The sequence below is a fragment of the Hyla sarda genome, chromosome 4 (assembly GCF_029499605.1).
Source record: "Hyla sarda isolate aHylSar1 chromosome 4, aHylSar1.hap1, whole genome shotgun sequence".
Taxonomy (NCBI): Eukaryota; Metazoa; Chordata; class Amphibia; order Anura; family Hylidae; genus Hyla; species Hyla sarda.
The window spans coordinates 99,597,734-99,621,165 of record NC_079192.1 but is presented as its reverse complement, the minus strand read 5'-3'; the positions used below and the strand labels follow the sequence as shown (position 1 = coordinate 99,621,165).

The 23,432-nt window shown below is 42.8% G+C and overlaps 1 protein-coding gene across 3 annotated transcripts in view; it reads right to left on the bottom strand.

Annotated features, from left to right (window-relative positions):
• The window catches only part of LOC130368296 (uncharacterized protein HI_0077-like), a 33,991-nt gene extending 15,366 nt beyond the window's left edge, over positions 1 to 18,625 (bottom strand). The window contains exons 1-10 of one of the 3 annotated variants that reach the window (XR_008892404.1): positions 18,379 to 18,625; positions 11,759 to 11,844; positions 11,010 to 11,128; positions 8,703 to 8,805; positions 5,315 to 5,415; positions 4,673 to 4,822; positions 1,873 to 2,040; positions 1,725 to 1,794; positions 1,540 to 1,618; positions 1,049 to 1,202 (exon numbers count right to left, since the gene is read on the bottom strand). Coding sequence is in view for 2 of the 3 variants with exons in the window: in XM_056571739.1 (XP_056427714.1) it covers positions 1,049 to 1,202; positions 1,540 to 1,618; positions 1,725 to 1,794; positions 1,873 to 2,040; positions 4,673 to 4,822; positions 5,315 to 5,415; positions 8,703 to 8,805; positions 11,010 to 11,128; positions 11,759 to 11,844; positions 18,379 to 18,485 (1,137 nt within the window). In the remaining variant the exon portion in view is untranslated. The remainder of the gene's footprint in view (positions 1 to 1,048; positions 1,203 to 1,539; positions 1,619 to 1,724; positions 1,795 to 1,872; positions 2,041 to 4,672; positions 4,823 to 5,314; positions 5,416 to 8,702; positions 8,806 to 11,009; positions 11,129 to 11,758; positions 11,845 to 18,378) is intronic. The other 2 variants (XM_056571739.1, XM_056571740.1) reach the window with 2 other exon arrangements.
• Between the last annotated feature and the right edge of the window lie 4,807 nt (positions 18,626 to 23,432).

Sequence of the window (23,432 nt, the reverse complement as noted above, 5' to 3'; positions counted from 1 at the left end):
CTTTGAAAATAATTATTTTTTTCATTCTTGCTTTGCAAAAAAATAAAAAAATAAAAAAAAATAAACAAACATTTTCTCAATGGGTCTTTGTAAAAAATGTTGCTTCCTTTTAAAATCTACTGCCTCAGTTTGCTGTGTGAACTCTCTAGGCTGGTACACAGCCTATTTGAGCCTCCCCAGCAGACTGCCTTGTATCTGCTTCCCCATCTCTTTCCAGGCTGTATGAGCTGTCCTCCAAAGATTTTGCCCCATCCTATTTACTATCTCTTCTGGTATTTAACCCCTTCCCTGCTGCTATCTCTAACACTAAGAGAGAGCAGAAAGCCTGACAAAGGGAAAGGGTCTATAGCCTTAAAAAGGGGTACTCCACAGGAAAACAGATTTGTAAATTACTTCTATTTAAAAATCTTAATCCTTCCAGTACTTATCCGCTGCTGCTGCTTATCAGGAAGTTCTTTTCTTTTTAAATTTCTTTTCAGTCTGGCCACAGTGCTCTCTGCTGACACCTCTGTCTGTCTCAGTAACTGTACAGAGCAGGATAGGTTTGCAATGGGGATTTGCTCCTGCTCTTGACAGTTCCTGAGGTGACAGACAGAGGTGTTAGCAAAGAGCACTGTGGTCAGACAGAAAAGACATTTAAAAAGAAAAAAAACTTCCTGTGGAGCATACAGCAGCTCATAAGTAATGGAAGGATTAAGATTTTTAAATAGAAGTCATTTACAAATCTGTTTAACATTCTGGCACCAGAAAATTGTTTTTCACTGGAGTACCCCTTTAAAATGATTATTATTTTTTTTTTAAGCAAAGCCCTTTAAATGAGCAACCTCATTTTTGGAATAGTCAGACTTATGCAAACAGGCATTTATGATACAGATAAATATGCATAAAAACCCTTTAAAGCTCTATAGTCAGAAATAAGCAGTATACAAATACACTGACCTCCCACAAGTAACAAAAAAAACAGCCATCCCATTTCCAGATCAGCAGCATTGCTGGCAGAGAAAAGCCCATCATACACATTATGGTAAAAGAAATAGGAGTTTCTCACCCGCTGCTCCATTTTACAAATGTAAGTGAACCACTTCAGGCCGGCTGCCACATGGGTGATCTCGTCTGTGTAGATAACTTCCAATACCTGAGCTGAACTTTCATCACGCTGTGCCTCAAATCTTTGCAGCGTCTGAGGGTGCACATCTAGACCTCTTAAGACAAAACAAATAAAAAATAAGAAAGTCTAAATACATGTCAATGTACAGCCAAGCAAAACCTTGGCGCAAATGGCCTCTGCATCACAAAACTGCGCTAGTCGTGGTTGGGCAACAAATAAGCATTTGATATTGCCATTTTCTAGAGCAGTGTTTCCCAATCAGGGTGTCTCCAGCTGCTACAAAACTACAACTTCCAGCATGCCCGGACAGCCTTTGGCTGTCCGGGCATGCTGGAAGTTGTAGTTTTGCAACAGCTGGAGGCACCCTGTTTGGGAAACACTGCTTTAGTGTCATGACTTTACACACAAATGTCACATTCGGAGTGTATCACCTGGCTTCATGAACCATATGCACAATAGCCAGCCGTCCAAGGAGGTCGTGTGCTGTATCTGAAGCAGACTGCCACAAGCCTAAAAAGTTTAAGATTTTAATGGTCAAACAAATCTGCACATAAAACGACCCTATTGCAGTTTTACGGATCACGGATACACCACATGTACTTAGCGTAACACTTACCGTTGTGTACAGGAAGATCTCCAAAATGACTCCCCAGCTCTACAAGCCTCTTCTCCAGCAAACAGTAATGCTAAGGAAGACAAGTCATTATAGGTTATTTTTAGGAACCTGAATGTAGATCTGTAGACAAATAAAAAGCATGACAAACCTTCGCTTCATCTCCAGCAACTTTCACAAAATCTGAAAAGAATTCTTTCGGAAGCCTCTCACCGGTCTGCAGTTGAAAAGTAGCGAAGCGAGCAATGATGTCCCAGGACAGGTCTATTGCCCACTGCTCGATATTTGCTAGGGAGTGCAGCAATGCTATTCGGCTAGCCTAGGAGGTGACATATAGGACAATTGTTATAGATATAAAGTATGTTACTCTCAGCTGACGAGATTGTCCGGTAGTTTTAAACATCCTGCCACAGGACCAACGTGATAAAATATGATTTAACTGTCCAGCAGGCAGGTGCAGAGAATGAGTAGTGCAGGAAAGGGAGAGGGGTGGGGCGATCAGGGGAGTAAAGTTTTATTGGGCATTGAGAGAAGAATGAGGGAGGAAATAAGACAGCAATGCAGGGGCAGGGAGAGGGCGTGGCAATGTTACTGCAGTGGGCTTCAGAATATTGTATGCCACCCAGCTTTCCCAGTCTGCTAAAGAGCTCCAATATGGCTGCTTTACCAGCCAGATATTCTCTTCAGGAGACTGGGAAAGCTGGTTGACAGGCAATACACAGTGCAGAGGTCACAGTGTTCCCCTAATTTTCCTAGTACACAGCCTATTATTATTTTAAGGTGTACAGCTATAGGCAAAAAAAAAATAACAATCAAAATTAAAGGACTGCATTGCTTTTCCTCTTCCACAAGGTATAGGTACCAGAACCAGGCAAAGCCAAGTACTCAGCTAGTGCAAAATAAAAGATTACTGTGTCTTGGAGTATAAACATCTCAGGCATAGAAAGCCAATTTATAATGTAAACCTCTTATGTAACTAGGGGGCCCTCTCAGACACAGAACTGCCTGCAGCTGCTTGCAGATTTTGTCAGATTGTTGCTGAGAATTTACCTAAGTTTTGTGGAATTCTTCAATTAAGGGAGCAGTGTGGATGAAGTCATTTTCCTAGTTTTGGCAATATAAATAATAATACAAACATTTTTTTTTTTAATGCATCTGAAGTTTAGAGGATGGACCTACAAGTCGAAAGATTTCTTAAGATTCAAAGTGTTAAAGGAGTACTCCGGGATGGGGGCAGGTGTTTCAGCAACATTCCTATTCTACCCATTCTTAAAAAAAAACAAAACACACTTCTTACCTTTTGCTACTCCCCCAGTGCCTCCGTTGTCCCACTGCAATCTCCAGTGCACTACTATTCCTGGTTCCCTGTGATCAATACGTCATGCTGTGGCTCAGCGATTAGTTGGTCGCACCGATAGCCCGCCCCAGTCAGAGATTGGCTGAGCGTCAATCTGACGTATTAGGCCTGACACTGGTCCTCTTCCTGGTTCTCTGTGGTCAATACGTCACATTGCAGCTCAGCCAATCGCTGGCTGAGGCGGGACATCACAGTGGACAGTGATTGCTGAGCCACAGCGTGACGTGTTGACCATAGGGAAACAGTAAGCGGAGCACACTGGTACAACAAAAGCATCGGGGGAGCAGCGGGAGGTAAGTAGATGTTTATTTTTTTATAACGAGCAGAATGGAAATGTTGCTGAACCCCCCCCCCCCCCCTGCCCTTATCCCCTAGAAATCCTATAACCCCATAGCAGTCTATGCTTTATCTATCAAGAGATGGCAGAACATTCTGCATCTACATTTCATTCTTCAAAGAATTAGAAGCTCCCTTACATTCCTGTATGCTGCCTGTTAAAAAGGGAATATGTCAGATAATAAACGCTATACATTAATAAAAAATGGGCCAGGAGGTTAAAACAAGCGCAAAGGTATGGCAGGTTGTGGCACTTTAGCAGCTCAGCTCCACCTCCTTGACACTTGGCTGAGAAGTAAAAAGGCAGTTCTATGTTTGCCAACCACTATCAGCCTCAGGAAAGGTACCGTTTGCTTTTATACCCTAACAGCTTGGACAATGGTGTCTGACGCTCTTAGCAGCCGATACAGCTGAAAGGTTACCTTTAAAAGGTGTTATCCAGGATTAGAAATACCAAGCTGATTTCTTTAAAAAAAAAATCACCACACCTGCCCTCAGGTTGTGTATGGTATTGCGGCTCTGTTCCACTGAAAGTTAACAGAGGTAAGTTTTAATACTACACACAACCTGAGGACAGGTGTGGTGGTGTTTTTGGATTAAATTAGCTCTTTTTTTCTATTCCTGGATAACCCCCTAAAGCAACCCTTCAATATTCTTTAAGTGTCTCCAAAAAGGAAAAATTTCACTCTAAAGCCCCTTAAAAGGTGACTTAGATACATAGATTGAACAGATCAAGAAACTAAGAAGTTGATCCAGAGGTTTTGTCGGAATTATGCACTGGAATGTGTTTTGTGAAAACAATTTTCCCTGTTACTATGGATACTGAAATACTTACCATTCCATATAATTTTAATAAGTGCTATAAGAAGCTCAGACAAGATATTATGGAAAAAGGATAAAAATGTAACATTTTAAATGAATGTATTCTGCTGGTGAAGAATCACAGATGAGGGGAATTCATCTTGTGTGCTGGCCCCATAAAAGACAAGGAAAATGGAAACATCACTTTACACTAATTTTCATGCTAAATGATTTGAGCCATTCTCAGGCCTGGCCTCCAGGACGGCACTTACCGGCACTGTTACATTGTAGCAATGGTGTACATAATAAGAGAGGTTGCAACATTAGAGAGGTTTTTATTGCTGATTTGTTTTGCTTACAGAGCACTGCCGCCACTGATACATTTTTGCAAACTCCACCAAATGGTGGGTGACATTTGAATAGAAGAAGGGAGGGGGGCATTAAAAACATGTCTCACCAGTGTTCCTCCTTTGCCTCTCTTGATTCGGCCTGGCTGTACTATGGTGAGGTTCTCTTTGCGGCTTGGCTGGGCAGGGGGTTCTGTGTCTCCGATTTCTGTGATTATTCCTGAGTTCCATAATTCTTGTACGTGATGAGTCAGTTTAGCCTGGGGGTTAGTATTAAAAAGGTAAAAAAAAGGCATCACTAACAATAATCCCATTCTGTCCAGCAGACCAACATGGAAAGGAAAGGTTAAAGGACCTTAACATGTATAGCTTGGAAGAAAGAAGAGACAGAGGGGATATGATAGAGACTTTTAAATACATAAAAGGGAATCAACACGGTAAAGAAGGAGAACATATTTAAAAGAAGAAAAACTAACACAAGAGGACATAGTTTTAAATTAGAGGGGCAAAGGTTTCTGCAGTAGTATCAGGAAGTATTACTTTACTGAGAGAGTAGTGGATGCATGGAATAGCCTTCCTGTAGAAGTGGTCACTGCAAATACAGTGAAGGAGTTTAAACATGCATGGGATAAGCATAAGGCTATCCTTCATATAAGATAGGACCAGGGACTATTGGGCCAAATGGTTCGTATCTGTTGACATGTTCTATGTTTCTACTATTTATAGCACAGCTCCCACACTTGCAGTCTCACCTTCTCTTCTGGATCTGGAGTGCAAATGATTTTGCTGGCCCAGTAAGTCAGGGAACATTCATTGTCTATAACTTGTGTGTTCTCCGTAGCTTCACTGCTAACTATAAAACATAATACCTGGAGGTTAAGGCTAGATACTACTGTATATCCTGTATAGACTGTAGAAGCTCCACTGGTGACTACTGAATAAAGTTAAAGGGGTTCAATATGAAAATGTGTTGATGGTGATCTGATCAGTGGCGCTCCAACAAGGAAGCTTGCTGAACAGCTGCTAGTTAGTGTTGAGCACAAATATTCGTAATGCAAATTTTTATCGTGAATATCGGCACTTCGTGAATATTTAGAATATAGTGCTATATATTCATAATGACAAATATTCATTTTTTTTTTTCACATGAAAATTTTTATGTCAACTTTCCATGCAAATTTTCGCATGGAAAAAAAAAAGTGGACGAATATAGCAAATATCACGAACATAGGACAAATAATCGTCAATATATTTGCGAAATATCACAACTTCTAATATGGCCCCTGCCGCTCATCACTACTGCTAGTCACAACTATGGCTCTGACATAGAGAACCAGAGGAAGTAGCAGAAGTCTTTGTTATCTGTGTAGTAGCTGTGCTGGGTTACTGCAGGTCAGTTCCCATTAAAGTTAAAGGAGTACTTCAGTGTTTTACTTCTTATCCCCTATTCTTTGGATAGGGTATAAGTAGTAAAACAATGAAGTACTCCTTTAACTTTAAAGCAGTAGTCCAGTGCTGAAAAACTTATCCCCTATCCTAAGGATAGGGGATAAGTTTCAGATCGTGGGGGGGTCCAACCGCAGGGGCCCCCCACGATCTCCTGTACAAGGTCCAAGCTCGCTGGCTAGATAGCGGGTGTCGACCACCGCCCGAAGTGGCGGCCGACACCCCCTCAATACATCGCTATGGCAGAGCCGGAGATTGCCGAAGGCAGCACTCTGGCTCTGCCATAGAGTTGTATTGAGGGGGTGTGTCAGCCGCCGCTTCATGCAGTGGTTAACACGCCCTCTTCCCGCGGGCTGCCAGGGCTCCGAACAGGAGATCACGGGGGCCCCAGCGGTCGGACCCCCCGCAATCCGAAACTTATCCCTATCCTTAGGATAGGGGATATGTTTTTCAGCACTGGACTACTGCTTTAATGGGAACTGACCTGCAGTAACCCAGCACAGCTACTACACAAAGACTTCTGCAACCCTCCGCAATCTCCTGCATGGTGACCCAGTACTCCTCGTGCACAGAACAGGGGGTCAACACGCCCCCTCCATGCATCGCTATAGAAATGCCAAATATAGACAACTACAGGGAATAAGTAGTTAAACGCTGGAGGACCCCTTTAATGGGAGCTCAGATGCAGTAACACAGAATGTCCACTACTCATGTATGGAGCCGTCTGCTTCTGCCTCCATTTACTGTGTATTACATTTACATTTGAACACCGATTCTCCAGCAAACAATTGATAACTTAGGTTTCCTTGTTGAGTTTGTAAACTGAAAGGCTGTCAATCCCTGTGGGGGAGATTTATTAAAACCTGTGGAGAGACAAAACTGACTAGTTGTCCATAGCAACCAATCAGATTGCTTCTATCATTTTTCAGAGGCCTTGTTAAGAATCAAAGAAGCGATCTGATTGGTTGATATGGGCAACTGGGCAACTTTGCCTCTCCACAAGCTTTGATAAATCTCCCTCTGTGTGTTTTAGGGATCCAGGATTCTTAGCCTTACTCCAAGAGTCCTGTAGATCCTAAACAGCTTTTTACATGAAAATACTGTAATGAACTCATAGAAAACTATATATCCCTGAGATCAGGTCTCCTATGCTCCCCTATCCAATCAGCACAGTTTAAATGTGTTATCCAGGACTTTTATTTGAGGGCCTATCCTTAGGTTAGGCCAGTGTTTCCCAACCAGGGTGCCTCCAGCTGTTGCAAAACTACAACTTCCAGCATGCCCGGACAGCCTTTGGCTGTCCGGGCATGCTGGAAGTTGTAGTTTTGCAACAGCTGGAGACACCCTGATTGGGAAACACTGCTCTAGAGAATGGCAATACCAAATGCTTACTTGTTGCCCAACCACGACTAGCGCAGTTTTGTGATGCAGAGGCCATTTGTGCCAAGGTTTTGCTTGGCTGTACATTGACATGTATTTAGACTTTCTTATTTTTTATTTGTTTTGTCTTAAGAGGTCTAGATGTGCACCCTCAGACGCTGCAAAGATTTGAGGCACAGCGCGATGAAAGTTCAGCTCAGGTATTGGAAGTTATCTACACAGATGAGATCACCCATGTGGCAGCCGGCCTGAAGTGGTTCACTTACATTTGTAAAATGGAGCAGCAGGTGAGAAACTCCTATTTCTTTTACTATAATGTGTATGATGATCTTTTCTCTGCCAGCAATGCTGCTGATCTGGAAAGGGGATCCCTGTTTTTTTTGTTACTTGTGGGAGGTCAGTGTATTTGTATACTGCTTATTTCTGACTATAGAGCTTTAAAGGGTTTTTATGCATATTTATCTGTATCATAAATGCCTGTTTGCATAAATCATGACTATTCCAAAAATGAGGTTGCTCATTTAAAGGGGTACTTTGCTAAAAAAAAAAATAAAAAAAATTTCGGCTGTCCGTGCATGCTGGGAGTTGTAGTTTTGCAACAGCTGGAGGCACACCGGTTGGGAAAAACTAGGTTAGGCCATGAAAATTAGATTGGTGGGGGTCCAACTCCCAGCACCTTCAATGTTCAATGATTGATGGGTAGGGAGCACTAATACAAGCGCTGCTGCCTCTTCACTCTATACCAGGCACAGCGCCATACATTTGGTAGTGGCTGTATCTGGCATTGCAGCTTATTCCGTTGACTGAGATGAGCTGCAATAGGGCCAGAGCTACACTGCAACATTTCGTAGCGCGACAGCTGTAGTCCACAAGATTACATAGAGAATAAACTTTATTCAAGTGAATTACATAAAAACATCATACATAAAATACAAGGTACTATACAAGCCCATACGCGAAACGCGCGTTGGGGTACAGGTAGTGATCTCCCTTTTTGGTGTATGGCAGGTACTGGATTTTTTTATGCTGTTTTTCATGCTCTCTTTTTAACAACTGTGTAGTGCTGTTGACTGATCTATTAGGGCAATGTGCAATACAACTTCCAGCAATAATTCTTAATCTTGTAGCACTACAAAAAGCTGCAGTGTAGCCCTGGTAGCTGTGCTGGTCAGAGATGAAAAGGTGCAGCTGCGGATGCTTCAACTGGCCGGTCAGAAGGGTTCTAGGAGTTGGACCCCCACATCTTGATGGCCTATGCTAAGTCTTGGAAAAACCCTCCGTTTGTTTATAGATTTTCATAGCAAACAGTCATACCTGGCTGTTTGGACTGACTTTTCTTCCAAGGGGTTAATGATAATGCATTCTGAGTTTGGATATAAATTTTCTCTTCGCAAACCTTCACCTCATACACCTGGTTCTATAAAAAGAATGTTTTAATGAATAAGGGGGGGAAAAAAAAGTCACTCCACAAAACACATTGATGTAAATGTGAAATTATTTAAAATTATTGATACCGGACGTTATTTTGTGACTGAAGATAGTAACGGAAGAAATAGTGCATGCATTACTTCTTCCGTTACTATCTTCCGTCACAAAATAACGTCCGGTATCAATAACAGACTAAAATGGATTAAAACGGATATTAGAAAATCCCATAGACTATAATGGGATTTTTTAACGGACGTATAGGATTTTGTAACTGCCGTTTTCAGCTGGTTTTCAGACGGAACTTCATACGGATGTTTAAAAACAGAGAATTTTGTAGTGTGAAAGGGGCCTAACACATACCCAGTGTGCCAGAAATAGACTATAAAAAATAAACAGACAACGGAGCAGTCCTACTAGGCTAAGGTAAAAGAGAGACAAAAGGAAGTTCAGAAGGTAAAAAGGAAAGAGATTGTGTCTAGCATAAAATCACATTTATTGGTGATTAAATTACATTTATTTAAAAACTCTGAAGAGAGGTCTTCGGCAGGGCCCTTGCTTCAGACAACTCACAGTATAGAAATATAGTTCATAAATAGATAAATACTCATAGATTTCATATATAAATGACACTAAATCACAAGGGGGTTACACTTAGTGAACTAAATAATGTACTTAGTATATGGGACAAGTAGATACTGCGCTCTTGTGCGCACAAAGGTACAGTCTGACAATTGCTTAACCAGGGTTATAAAGAGGTAAGTAATGTCACAAGTTCAAATGGTGTAGACAGTTATGTTAGAGTTAATCCTGGATTGGTTTATAAATCCAAGTTAAGAGGGATTTTTGCAGCGCTGGGGACTCACTGTTATGAGCCCACTGAGCCCTGTCTGCGCAGGGTAGATGAAATACAGCGCATATCAGTGCTTAGGCATAGACCTCTATACCCCGGCGGCACGGAGACACTGTACAAGAGGGGGATGTGGCGGCACAATGTGCCTCTTACCGGATCAGTTGGTAAGTTTTGCGGAGTCAATCAAAAGAGGGTGACGGCATTGCAGATCATCCGGCCCTGTGTCTCTCTACCCCGACGGCACAGGGAAGGATGTGAGAGAACAGTGGAGATCTGGTGCTGTTGATCACTGGCCGGCAATAGGTTTAAGCTGCTTGTCAATGTCTCTGCTGGGGCAGTGGCAGATTCCAAGTTGTCCCAATACCTGTGCAGGCATTTCGGGGAGCCTTGTCCTCTTTTTCAATGGTGCAAATAAAAGACTGATTACTTCTATTAAAAAAATCTTAATCCTTCCAGTACTTTTTAGCTGCTGAATACTACAGAGGAAATTCTTTTCTTTTTGGATTTATTTTCTGTCTGACCACAGTGCTCTCTTCTGAAACCTCTGTCGATGTAAGGAACTGTCCAGATCAGGAGCAAATCCCCATAGCAAACCTATCTTGTGCTGGACAGTTCCTGACATGGACAGAGGTGACAGCAGAGAGCACTGTGGTCAGACTGATAAAAAATCCAAGAAGAAAAGAATTTCCTCTGTAGTATACAGCAGCTGATTGGATTAAGATTTATTAATAGAAGTAATTTACAAAGCTGTTTAACTTTTTGGCACCAGTTGATTTAAAAAAAAAAAAAAAAAAAAAAAAAAATTCCACCGGAATAAACCCTTTAAGACCTCAAGGATAATCTTGTTAAGGAGCTTGACATGAAGACCATCAGGGACAAGGGTCCAGCTATGAGGTTTGCACGAGAGCCGTTGACTGATGGGCCTTTTCACAGGATGTGCCACCCTCTCCAAACTAAGGTTTAGTACCCACAATGGGTGCTTTGTTTCCCTGCTGGTCAGTTTTTGAACTCCACATAGATGTCCTTGTTCAGGGCTTGGAAAAGGTATCTTGTGCCCTATGTATAAAAAAACATGTAGTGCCCCCCACTCCCCACAGGCCATCGGCATCCAAGGCACCACCAGGGGTATAAGGATATATGCTGTGTTTTCATGCCATCAATGTACTAATTAAGTAGCTCTTCTCTAAACTCTCTTCAAGGTATCTATATCAGTACTGCGCACAATCCTCCAAGTAAGGTCTCAAAAGTGCTCTGTACAATGGCATGAGCATCTCACACTTTCTACTGCTAATACCTCTACCTACACATCATTTTTCTCAAAGTAAAGTTAGGAATTACTGGACCTGTAACCCAGAGGAAGAAGAACCGTCATCCAAGCAAAATTCAAAGTCATGCCATGGACAGGCCAGGGCCAGTCGTCCATCACAGAGCTCTTCTATATCTCCCTGCTCCAAAGGCCCTCCTATGGATTAAGGAAAAATACTACAATGTTACATTAATCGTTAACAACATCTAACATTTTTTTTCTTTTAAACATGTTTATAATAAAAAAAAATTATTTAAATAACATGTCATTTTCGGACCATAAAATCCCTGGAACCAAAGAAGTTGCTAAACTGATTTAAGAATTTGGAAAGACCTAGATTTGTGTTAAAATAAAAAAGTAAAAAAGATTATTTTTTATTTTTTTTTAAACATTAATTTTACAAAGCTTGATCACTCATATCAAAAATTACTATATTTCTGTACTGTGTATTCTGTCTGTCAGCAGTATGACATGAATTCTTATATTATAGGTGTACTAAGATGGTCCATTAGGCCCTGCAGCCATGACAAGCTATTGGCACCCTGCGATCACGTCTATTTACTTAAAATAACTGTAGAATAAATGGCTGTGATTAGAGATATTTCCATTCCCCAGCATTAGGGCGTGGTGATAGCTGTATAATACATGGATCATCACTGTGCAGTACATTTACATTAATTTGCAGGGAATGCATAGTTCTTATGATGTAAACATATGGAAGGAAGCAAACAAAACAGACTGGAATGCAAAATAAAAAAATTATGTAAAAAAATACTCATTGGATACCTTCATGGGGACACGCTGAATCCATGGCATAAAACTTTCCACCTGTGTGAATTAGGACTAAATGTTCTCCATCCTCTGAATATAATCTGAAAAAAAAGGAGACAAAAATTATTGAAATCCTCTAAGTAACTGTGATACTATACCCCAGTGTTTCCTAATCAGTGTGCCTCCAGCACTGCAAAACTACAACTCCTAGCATGCTTGGAAAGCCGCCCATGCTGGGGGTTGTAGTTTTGCAACAGTTGGAGGCACACTGGTTGGAAAACGCGGCTATACCTGGCAATGACACAGTCCGATAACAGAAAGCATCTATCATTGGGGCGTCCTTTGCCAAAAAGTTGATAAGCTCAGCTGCCTATTCCCATTGGTTTGGAGGAGTGATTGATTCAAGACAAGGAACTCTTCCGACTACATATAATAGCTTTACTTTAAAGAGTACCTGTCATCAAACCATAGTTTCTAAACTAATTCAGATTATATTCCTAAACTTCTAAAAACCCTCCTTCCCTTAAAAACTGTTCTGAGTTTTAAAAATCTCTGCATCATACTTTTCCCCTTTCTCACATTGTGTGAGCTCCCGGCAGGAGTAAGTGGGCGTTCTCCAGCAGGCATGACGTCAGTGAAGCCTGTGAGAGCCGTGCCTCACCATGCCCCACATGCACTTCCTGAGTTTGGACTTCTGTCCGGGTGGAGACCAAACTGTTTGACTTGCATCAGGGAACAGAACAGAGCCACCTAGTGGATATTTTTTCAATCACATTAAAAACATGTAAAGGTTGAGAATTTTAACAGCAAGTAAATAGAAAACTGTCTTATAATTACATTAGGAACAATATATTAAAAGTTTAGTTTAGTGACAGGTACTCTTTAACCCCTTAAGGACCAGGCCCATTTTGGCCTAAAGGACCAGACCAATTTTATTTTAGCATTTTCGTTTTTTCCTATTCGCCTTCTAAAAATCATAACTCTCATATTTCCATCCACAGACCCATATGAGGACTTGTTTTTTGCGTCACCAATTGTACTTATTTTACCATAAAATGTACGGCGCAACCAAATATTTATGTTGGAAAATTGAAAAGAAAACCGCAATTTAGCACATTTTGGAAGGTTTTGTTTTCACGCTGTACACTTTCCGGTAAAAATGAATGGTTCTCTTTATTCTGTGGGTCAATACGATTAATATGATACCCATGATTATATTCTTTTCTATAATTGTACCGCTTAAAAAAAAAATCTCAAACAATTTTTACAAAATTAGTATGTTTGAAATTGCCCTATTTTGACCACCTATAACTTTCTAATTTTGTTGTATATGGAGTGATATGAGGGCAATTTTTTTGTGCCATGATCTGTAGTTTTTATCAGTACCACTTTTGCTTAGGTTTTACTTTTTATAAATTTATTTTAAAAAATTTGGAATAAAATGTGACAAAAAAAACAGCAATTTGACTTTTGAAATTTTTTTTTTTTACATTTACGCCGTTCCCCGTACTGGATAATTAACAATATATTTTAATAGTTCAGATAGTGTATTAATTATTTTTTTGGCTTTTTTGCGGGTAAAATGGGAAAAACTGACGTTTTTTTTTTATTGGGGGAGCGGATTTTTCAAATGTTTTTACTTTTTAATTTTACATTTTTGTTACTTTAAATTTTTATTTTTTTATTTTTTTTAACACTTTTTATGTCCCCGTAGGGGACTATCCATAGCAATCATTTGATTGCTAATACTGTTCAGTGCTATGTATAGGACATAGCACTGATCAGTATTATCGGTGATCTTCTACTCTGGTCTGCTCGATCTCAGACCAGAGCTGGATGATCGGATCGCCGCGGCAGCACTGCGGGCGATCCGATCATCCAAAGTACCGCACTGCCGCAGATGCCATGATCTGTACTGATCACGGCATCTGAGGGGTTAATGGCAGACATCCGCACGATCGCGGATGTCCACCATTACCGGCAGGTCCCTGGCTGCTGATAGCAGCCGGGACCTGCCGTGCATGACGCGAGCACCACTCCAGTGCTTGCGATCATGGCGGCACATAAATGTATGTCATGGTGCATTAAGTACCACGTCACCATGACGTACATTTACGTCCATTGTCATTAAGGGGTTAAAGGGAGTAGTGCAGTGAAAAATAATATCCCCTATCCAAAGAATAGGTGATAAGTTATAGATCGTGGGGGGTCTAAGTGCTGGGACCCCCCGCGATCTCCTGATAGGGGCCCCGGCAGTCTGCCGGAAGCGGCCACTCCAACCCCTGCAGGAAGCCGCGGCTGACACACCCCCTCCATGTATCTCTATGAGATCAGCACGCCCCCCTTCCAGCCAACTGCCAGGGCCCCGTTCAGATCGCTGGGGGTCCCGTGATCTATAACTTATCCCGTCTTTTGAATAGGCGATAAGTTATTTTTTACTACACAACTCATTTAAAAGGGGTACTCCATCCCTAATACACCTTATCCCCTATCCAAAAGGATAGTGGATAAGATATCTGATCGCTGGGGACCTTCGCAATCTGTAATTCAGTACCCATAGACCGTCACGCCCCCTCACATAGACTTGCATTGAGGGGGCGGGGCATGACATCACACAGACGCGGAGTCGTGACGTCACGATACTCCGACCCAATGGTCGTCACGCTGCACAATCGGAGCCTCCAGCACTGCGGAGAGCTCGCAATGGTGGGTGCTGAATGACAGATTGCGGGGGTCCCTAGCAGCGGGACCCACGCGATCAGACATCTTAAGATGTATTAGGGCCGGAGTACCCCTTTAACTACACTGCTAAAAAATAAAATAAAGGGAACACTAAGATAACACATCCTAGATCTGAATGAATGAACTAATCGTATGAAATACTTTCATCTTTACATAATTGAATGTGCTGACAACAAAATCACACAAAAATGATCAATGAAAATCAAATTTATCAACCCATGGAGGTCTGGATATGGAGTCACACTCAAAATCAAAGTGGAAAACCACACTACAGGCTGATCCAACTTTGATGTAATGTCCTTAAAACAAGTCAAAATGAGTCTCAGTAGTGTGTGTGGCCTCCACGTGCCCGTATGATCTCCCTACAATGCCGAGGCATTCTCCTGATGAGGTGACAGATGGTCTCCTGAGGAATGTCCTCCCAGACCTGGACTAAAGCATCCGCCAACTCCTGGACAGTCTGAGGTGCAATGTGGCATTGGTGGATGGAGCAAGACATGATGTCCCAGATGTGCTCAATCAGATTCAGGTCTGGGGAACGGGCGGTCCAGTCCATAGCATTAATGCCTTCCTCTTGCAGGAACTGCTGTCACACTCCAGCCACATGAGGTCTAGCATTGTCCTGCATTATGAGGAACCCAGGGCCAATCGCGCCAGCATATGATCTCACAAGGGGTCTGAGGATCGCATCTCGGTGCCTAATGGCAGTAAGGCTACCTCTAGCAAGAACATGGAGGGCTGTGCAGCCCCCCCAAAAAAATGACACCCACACCATCTGTCACATTTGCTCAGTGTGAACCTGCTTTCATCTGTGAAGAACACAGGGCGCCAGTGGCGAATTTGCCAATCTTGGTGTTCTCTGGCAAATGCCAAACGTCCTGCACGGTTTTGGGCTGTAAGCACAACCCCCACCTGTGGATGTCGGGCCCTCATACCTCCCTCATAGAGTCTGTTTCTGACCGTTTGAGTAGACACATGAACATTTATGGCCTGCTGGAGGTCATTTTGCAGGGGTCTGGCAGTGCTCCTCCTTGCACAAAGGCGGAGGTAGCGGTCCTGCTGCTGCTGGGTTGGTTCCCTCCTACGGCCTCCTCCACATCTCGTGATGAATTGGCCTGTCTCCTGGTAGCGCCTTCATGCTCTGGACACTACGCTGACAGACACAGCAAACCTTCTTGCCACAGCTCGCATTGATGTGCCATCCTGGATGAGTTGCACTACCTGAGCCACTTGTGTGGGTTGTAGACTCAGTCTCATGCTACCACTAGAGTGAAAGCACCGGCAGCATTAAAAAGTGACCAAAACATCAGCCCAAAGCATGGGAACTGAGTAGTGGTCTGTGGTCACCACCTGCAGAACCACTCCTTTATTGGGGGGGGGTCTTGCTAATTGCCTATAATTTCCACCTGTTGTCTGTTCCATTTGCACAACAGCATGTGAAATTGATTGTCAATCAGTGTTGCATCCTGAGTGTGATTGACTTGGAGTTACATTGTGTAGTTTAAGTGTTCCCTTTATTTTTTTGAGCAGTGTAGTTATCTATACTTATGGGTTACTATTAACCTGTTACAAAAATACAATCACTGGGCTGAGCAGGCAGTTTTGGCCCATGTGAAACGTCATCAGAAGAGGAATGCTGCGCTGACCAGGAGATTTGACAGTAGCGGGAAAGCAGGGGAGGAGAGTATACCTTCTTTACTTTTACACTGATTACATAAAAATGCTGCAACACAGAAAACCGCTTTCATTTTACCACTCCTTGGTATAAAAGCCGCTATAAATACTAAAGTAGGTTAGACAAGGGGTTTGGTCAACAATTGAATGTATATGTGATCTTCCCAGCATCCCCCAACAACAGATGTCATGATAATAAAGAATCAGGCATGCTGGATGTCCACATGTCCTCATTTCTATTCCATACCTTGGGATCCTTTAAAAAAAAAAAAAATCTTATCTATTCAATGGCTACTTTATCAGTATATGGCTGATGGATTCCAGTGTATGGTATTAATGACAGGCAACCATATAATGGGTAGATACCTCTGGAGGCTCCAGTGTTATCAGTGACCAATGTAGACACTATTACTGGTAATTCCCCAGCCAGAGATGCAGGGGTCACCACGTTCTTCTCCTAAGCCCCCTCCACACAGGAGGAACTGCAGACAGCCTTGGATGTCAACATGGCTGATGCGTCACTCTCATGAGAGACAGCTATGGTAGCAGCTTATTCCCCTCTCCTCTTGAAATGAACACGCATGCTTGGCCAAATGTGCGTTTGTATGATGGAGTCTGATTTTTGGAGTCATTTTTCCCTAGAAGTAATGCAGTAATAGGGCATCTGGTGGAGCAGATCATATTTTATGTTAAGTAAGAGTTGTATAAATCTAACCGAAAAGAATCTCTGTGCGCCTCTATGAATAATGAAGCCGTAATACTACCAGATGTAAGGGGATGTTTACAATCAAAGATCAATACATGGTGTTTTAGATCAGTGTTCCTCAAGCGTGGTCCTCAAAGGAATACTTCACTGGCCAGCGTTCAGAACATTTAGTTCCGGACGCTGTATACGCGCTGCGGGGGTCGGTATACCCGATACCATTCTTTTAAGACTGAGTACGAGTATCGATACTTTAATTCTAGTACTCGCCGATACCGATTACAAGCACTTTATTATTTTAGAGGGAATCTGACAGCAGGGTGACCCAGTTTCTGGCGCTGCTTACCGTGCTGATATGTGGGTCCTTGTTGTGTACAATGGAGGCGGCTGCTGTAGTATGAGCCAAGATTTCTCTCTTCTCCATTGGACAGAACAGGGAATTTGCATTGGCGGCGAGACTAAGGTCTCCAGAGCGATTGCGCTGATGTTCACATGGTGAGCAGCGGTAGGTGATTGCTGTAAGATTGCCTTTAATAGTAGGTAATATAGATAGACATTAGCAGCAGTCCCCTGTAGACAGCACTCTCCCCCCCCCCCCCCCTATGTAGACAGCTGCCCCTCCCCCTTTGTAGAAAGCAGCCTCACCCCTTTTGTAGAAAGCAGCCACCCCCTTTGTAGAAAGCAGCCACCCCCCACCCCCTTTGTAGAAAGCAGCCCCCCCCCCCCCCCACTCCCCTTTGTAGAAAGCAGGCCCCTCCCTTGTAGTTGCTCACTTGCCCCTGTCGGTTGTTGCTGCCCCCTTCTAATCACAATCGCTGCCCCATTCTGCCATCTGCATCATGGCGTCCTATGGAGGAGCATGTGTCATACACGTCACTCTGCTTTCTCCATAGCGTTACGCTGGGCGCAGTGGAGAGGTGGAGTGACGTGTGTCACATGCTTCTCCATGGAACGCCATGATGTAGATGGGAGCAGCGGAGCGCTGCACCAGGTATCGGATTTGGTATCAGGGACATAAAAAGAGTCCCCTGATACCATGCAATTCCCTGGTATAGGCCCCGATACCGATACTAGTATCGGACATCCCTACTTCTGGATCTCCCTTTAAGCCAATAAAGGATCCCAAAAGCCTCAATCTCAGGGGTAGAAAGAAGCTCCATGGATGATTCGGGAAGGTTGACCTGACAACCAGTAAGAATACTGTAGATCCCATTAGATTCCCTCACCCATGCCAACATTCCTCTACTACCAGCTGCTGCAGAACTCATTTGGCTGTCAGGGCATGATGGGAGTTGTAGCTCTGCCAAAGCATTAGACATGCCAGGCATCTGCCCTATCAGTACCACCCTGCCTTCTACATACTGACCCCCCCTTAGTATTAGATTGGGGTCCATGTAAATCACACCACATACACTGGACTTGGTATAGGCTGCTCTCCCGCTGTCTGGGCAGTATACAGGTGGGGCCGCCATACATATAACTACAATGCTTTCCATTCCCACCTCCAGGCTCTTACTTAGTACAGGGGGATTTAAACCTCTCCTTGTCCCCGACACACTGCCAGTTACTGTGGCTGACCACCTCCTTCAGAGCGCTCACCAGCTCCTCCGAGAAGCCCTCCATGCTGGCGGACACACAACTCCAGACAGCCGGCAGGACGAACCACTACCAGGCCGGGATACGGCCTGTGGACGGGAAACCTCCTGAGTGGGCGGGGCCATGCGGTGACGTCAGAGCTGCCACAGATGTCATGGCGACGTGACCCGCCCACTTCGCTCTGATACTTCAGTGTGGTTTCTAGCGATGTGCGCGTTACTATAGCAACAGACATCACTAGTACTGTATTTCCTAGTGGTTACATATGATACACCTTGTATACTAGATAGAGGCACCCTATAACACTGGTGGGACTATGTGTCTAACAAACAAACAAAAAAAACGACACTATGTTCCTGGTATAGCGGTAGAATGGTATATACCAGTGTAAGGGAACCAGGGTGCCTCCAGCTGTTGCAAAACTACAACTCCCAACATGCCGGGACAGCCAAGGGCTGTCCCGGCATGCTGGGAGTTGTAGTTTTGCAACAGCTGGAGGCACTCAGGTTAGGAAAAACTGCTCTAAGAAAAACATACCTCTACTGTACACTATTGGCTGTTAGGGCATGCTGGGATTGTAGTTTTTTGACAGCTGGAGGCACCCTGATTGGGAAACACTGGTATACACTGACTAAGGGTGCGTTCACACTGCGGAATCTCCGCTTGCTGAATTCTGCGATCGGAGGTTCCGCCTGGCGGCCGCCGCCGAGGGTGCTTCGGAGCTAGGGCCGCGGGGCACTGAGCCGTCACCATTGACGGGTATGCAGTGCTCGCGGAATCCGCGCAAATAATTAACATGACCTTTCTTTGCGCTGAACAATTGTCCGAAGCTGAAATTCCGCAGTGTGAACGGGTCTCACGGAGACCCATTCACACTAATGTTAAGTTCACACCGCGGAATTCCGTAGTGTGAACGCACCCTAATACGGATACCTGGACGAAACGTAGTCAGTGTGTCACTTTATGTATGGTCCATTTCTGAAAATATACTGTTATGCTACAATACATGACTCCAAAATGCGGGGGGGGGGGGGGGGGGGGGGGGGTTAAACAAAAAACAAATATTAAAAAAAGTTAAAAAAAAGCTATAGATACTTGGCATTGCTGTAGACATGTGGTGTCCTTGAGGAGGATGGGTGGAGTAGTCCAAGATGGCAGAGGGCAGTAGTCTCTCTGGACAAATGTATATATATTGGGTTCCAGCGGGAGGAAAACTCTGGATGATTGACGCAAACCACTATATTCTCGAGATTGATTTTGTAAATATCCTTTATTAAATGGCCATCCTCATAATGCTGTTTTAGGTTAATTGTAGTCACCTCCTCTGATGTACCATAGCAGTAATGTCCCTTTGGGTCACTATACTGTGTGTAAACTCCTCTGTGCATAAAAAAGAATTAACCCAGTAGTGTTCATCTGGACAAATGAAGGATAGTGTCATGCATAGCAGGGGTTAACTAACATGGCGAATCCCCTTAAGTCTGTGCAACTTCCGTTTGAAAGTAGTAAAATGAAACAAAACTTATAAAAATTGGGTATGGTTCTAATTTAATTGACCTACAGGATCAAGTTAATGGGGAGGAATTTACACCGGTACACTTTGGTGTATATTTGTCGCAAAATGTTGCATGTGCGACTTTTGTGCGACTTTTAATGGGACGCCAGCCTGCACGATTTCTCACAGAACAGATGTTTTACATGAGATCTGCTTTATAGTTTGCAGTGGTCAGTGATTTACGATGTGCGACTCTTCTAAAAAAGAAAAAAAAGGCGCAGATTTCTTGCACATCCTTTAACTACAAAAAAAACAAAACTACACCAGAACAGACCTGGCTTACAAAACGGGCTTTCAAAAAGTTCCACGGGTGGAAAAAATCGCACAAAAGTCGCGGAGAAGGGGGTCCTACAAAGTGGTGTTCTGCAGTGATTTTTTTTTTTTTAAATGTGTACTAACCCCAGAAAATGTATTACATATGTCACCTGTTCACACTTGGGCGGGTGTCTTGCGTTTTTCATTAGTGAGGGCTCAAACTCACTGAGAATCCAAGTAGCAATTATGAAAAAACGCCACCAATAACTTGATTGCTTTATAAATTGCTTTAGTGAAAAAAATTTTTAAACATTCAAAATATGTAAGATAGAGTCTTTGCAAAAAAGTAGAAATTACAAAATTTCAAATCACTCAAATTGTACCTTCTTCGGACCCGCTCGACACTCTCCAGGCTGTAGGTAATTTTCAGCCCATATTCAGGCTTCCTTCAGCGCATAGACCTTCCTCTCACGAAGGGGAACAGACTGGACGCAAGCCGAAGGAAGCCTGGACATGGGCTGAAAATTACCTACAGCCTGGAGAGTGTCGAGCGGGTCCGAAGAAGGTACACTTTGGGTGATTTGAAATTTTGTAATTTCTACTTTTTTGCAAAGACTCTATCTTACATATTTTGAATGTTTAAAAAATGTTTTCACTAAAGCAATTCATAAAGCAATCAAGTTGTTGGTGGTGTTTTTTCATAGTTGGTAACCCCATATTCATCATATGCCCTGCACCATTTATCAAATTTGGTGCATGTACACTCCACATACACCATCAAATCCTGTGTATAAAATCAGTGCTCCTACACTGACTGCTAAATGTCCCCCAATGTGCCATTGTAACCATAAAGTTGCAAAATTACGTTGGGGGGGGGGGCTTTCAGTTTCAACCCTCATATATATATATATATATATATATATATATATATATATATATATTGTTTTTAGGTTTGTCATAATTGGTCCTGCATAAAACAAGCCATTAAAAAGCAAGGAGCAAAAAAAAATAAAATAAATAAATAACAATAATAATAATAATAATAATAATAATAATAAATACATAAATAAATAAAAGGTTAAAGGGGTATTCCCATCTAAAAATTGATGGCACGTACACCCAGATTCACGTGGGTCCTGCCTCTGGGTCCAGCACTAGTGTTGCTCGCAAATATTCACAATGCAAATTATATTCCCAAATATCGCATATTCGCGATACAGCACTATATATTCGCAATTACGAATATTCTTTTTTTAATTTTTTTTTTCACAGTACACATCACAGTAATCATCATTCTCTGCTACCAGCTTGTGTGGTGTAAAGAAGGCTCTCATACTAATGTGTGAGACTGGCGTGCGAATTTTCGGATATGCATATTTTTGTATACGTAAATTTTCGCATATGCAAATTTTCGCAAATGCAAATTTTCGCATATGCGAATATTTGCATATGCGAAAATAAAACGCGAATATTATGAATATGCGAATTTAGCGAATATATGACGAATATTCGTCCATATATTTGCGAAATATCGTGAATTCGAATATGGCCTATGCCGCTCAACACTATCCAGCACCAGAGGCGGAACTTGTGGCTTCTGGGCCCTGATGCAAAATTTGCAACAGGGCCCCATGTGCCAATTATAATACTGGCCTCCTATGGGGCAGATGTGCTCTATGACTACCTCTGTACTCCCTATAGCTATGCCCCTGTCCAGCATCAATCTTAAAGGGGTTCTCTGGTGGAAACACCCTTTTTTTTTTCAAATCAACTGGTAACAACAAGTTAAACAGATTTGTAAATTACTTCTGTTTAAAAATCTTAATCCTTCCAGTACTTATCAGCTGCTGTATACTACAGAGGAAGTTGTACAGTTCTTTCCACTCTGACCACACTGCTCTCTACTGACACCTCTGTCCATGTCAGGAACAGTCCAGAGTACAAGGAAACCTCTCCTGCTCTTGACAGTTCCTGACATGGACAGATGTGTCAGCAGAGATCACTGTGGTAAGACTACAAACTATACAACCTCCTGTGGAGCATACAGCAGCTGATAAGTACTAAAAGGATTAAGATTTCTAAATAAAAATCTGTTTAACTTTCTGGCCCCAGATGATTTGAAAAAAATAGTTTTCCCCCGGAGTACCCCTTTAAAATGAAGGCCCTGTCTGACCTGTTTACAGCAGGAAGAGAAAAACAGCCGCAGTTGACATAATTTAAAGCTATGTGTGGTGTCCCGGTACCGTATTGAATACCGTACCTTGTATGGTGGTCCCCAAAGTCAGAGTTACTACATTCGGGTAGGGTCCCCCGGGTGGTACAGCCCCTAGTCGCCTCCTCCTTTTCTAATTTCATAATGCTATTATGTACATATTTACTAATGCGTATACTTAATATAGTGTATATTAGTCTACTTACCTTGTTAGCGTCGCAGGACCTTCGGTCATGTGACTATGTTAATTCCTCTATGGTGTTGTGGTGGCTGATGAGAGGATACTGTCTTGTGGGAGTGTAGGGTATTTAGGGTGTTGCTGTTCAGGATAGTTAAGGGCGCTGTTAACCCTTGTCACTCGTGACGCCAGGGTGAGGGTTAAATGCTGTGTTTCTTGATAGGCCTACTGCCACCCTTCCCAAGAGCAATAGGTGATGCAGAAATAAAGGATTGTCCACAACCGCTGTTAACTGAAAACTTGCTGGAACTTTTACTGAAGAATTTCTGTACATGTAATGATAGTAACAGTCCAGATAACAGAGTCTCTTTGCATATAGCTTCAGCAGCGATTGACAGTCGGTTGGGATCAGATAAGCCCAATTTAGCTTCTGATGGATTGTATAGCAGAGATCCGCTGGATTTAGGGGAGTATTTAGGTCCAGTGATCTTGTGATGAGTAGCGGGGAATTGTTTAGTAAATCCGCTATGCTAGAGGCCTAGGCTGCAAGGCTTTGGCCTAGTAAATTGTCTTGTAAGCTGCGGAGGTCCTACCTCTTCCAGAGTCAGCAACCCAAGAGAGGGATCAAGATGGCGCAGGTCCCTTATATGGGCAGGGGCTGGCCATTTTTGATTGGTCCGTAACGACTGTCACTCACCGTTACAGTGCATTGTGGGTGAACACGTCACGAGAACCTCCAAAGGTCCAGTAGCAAAACCATAGAGTTCTAACCTA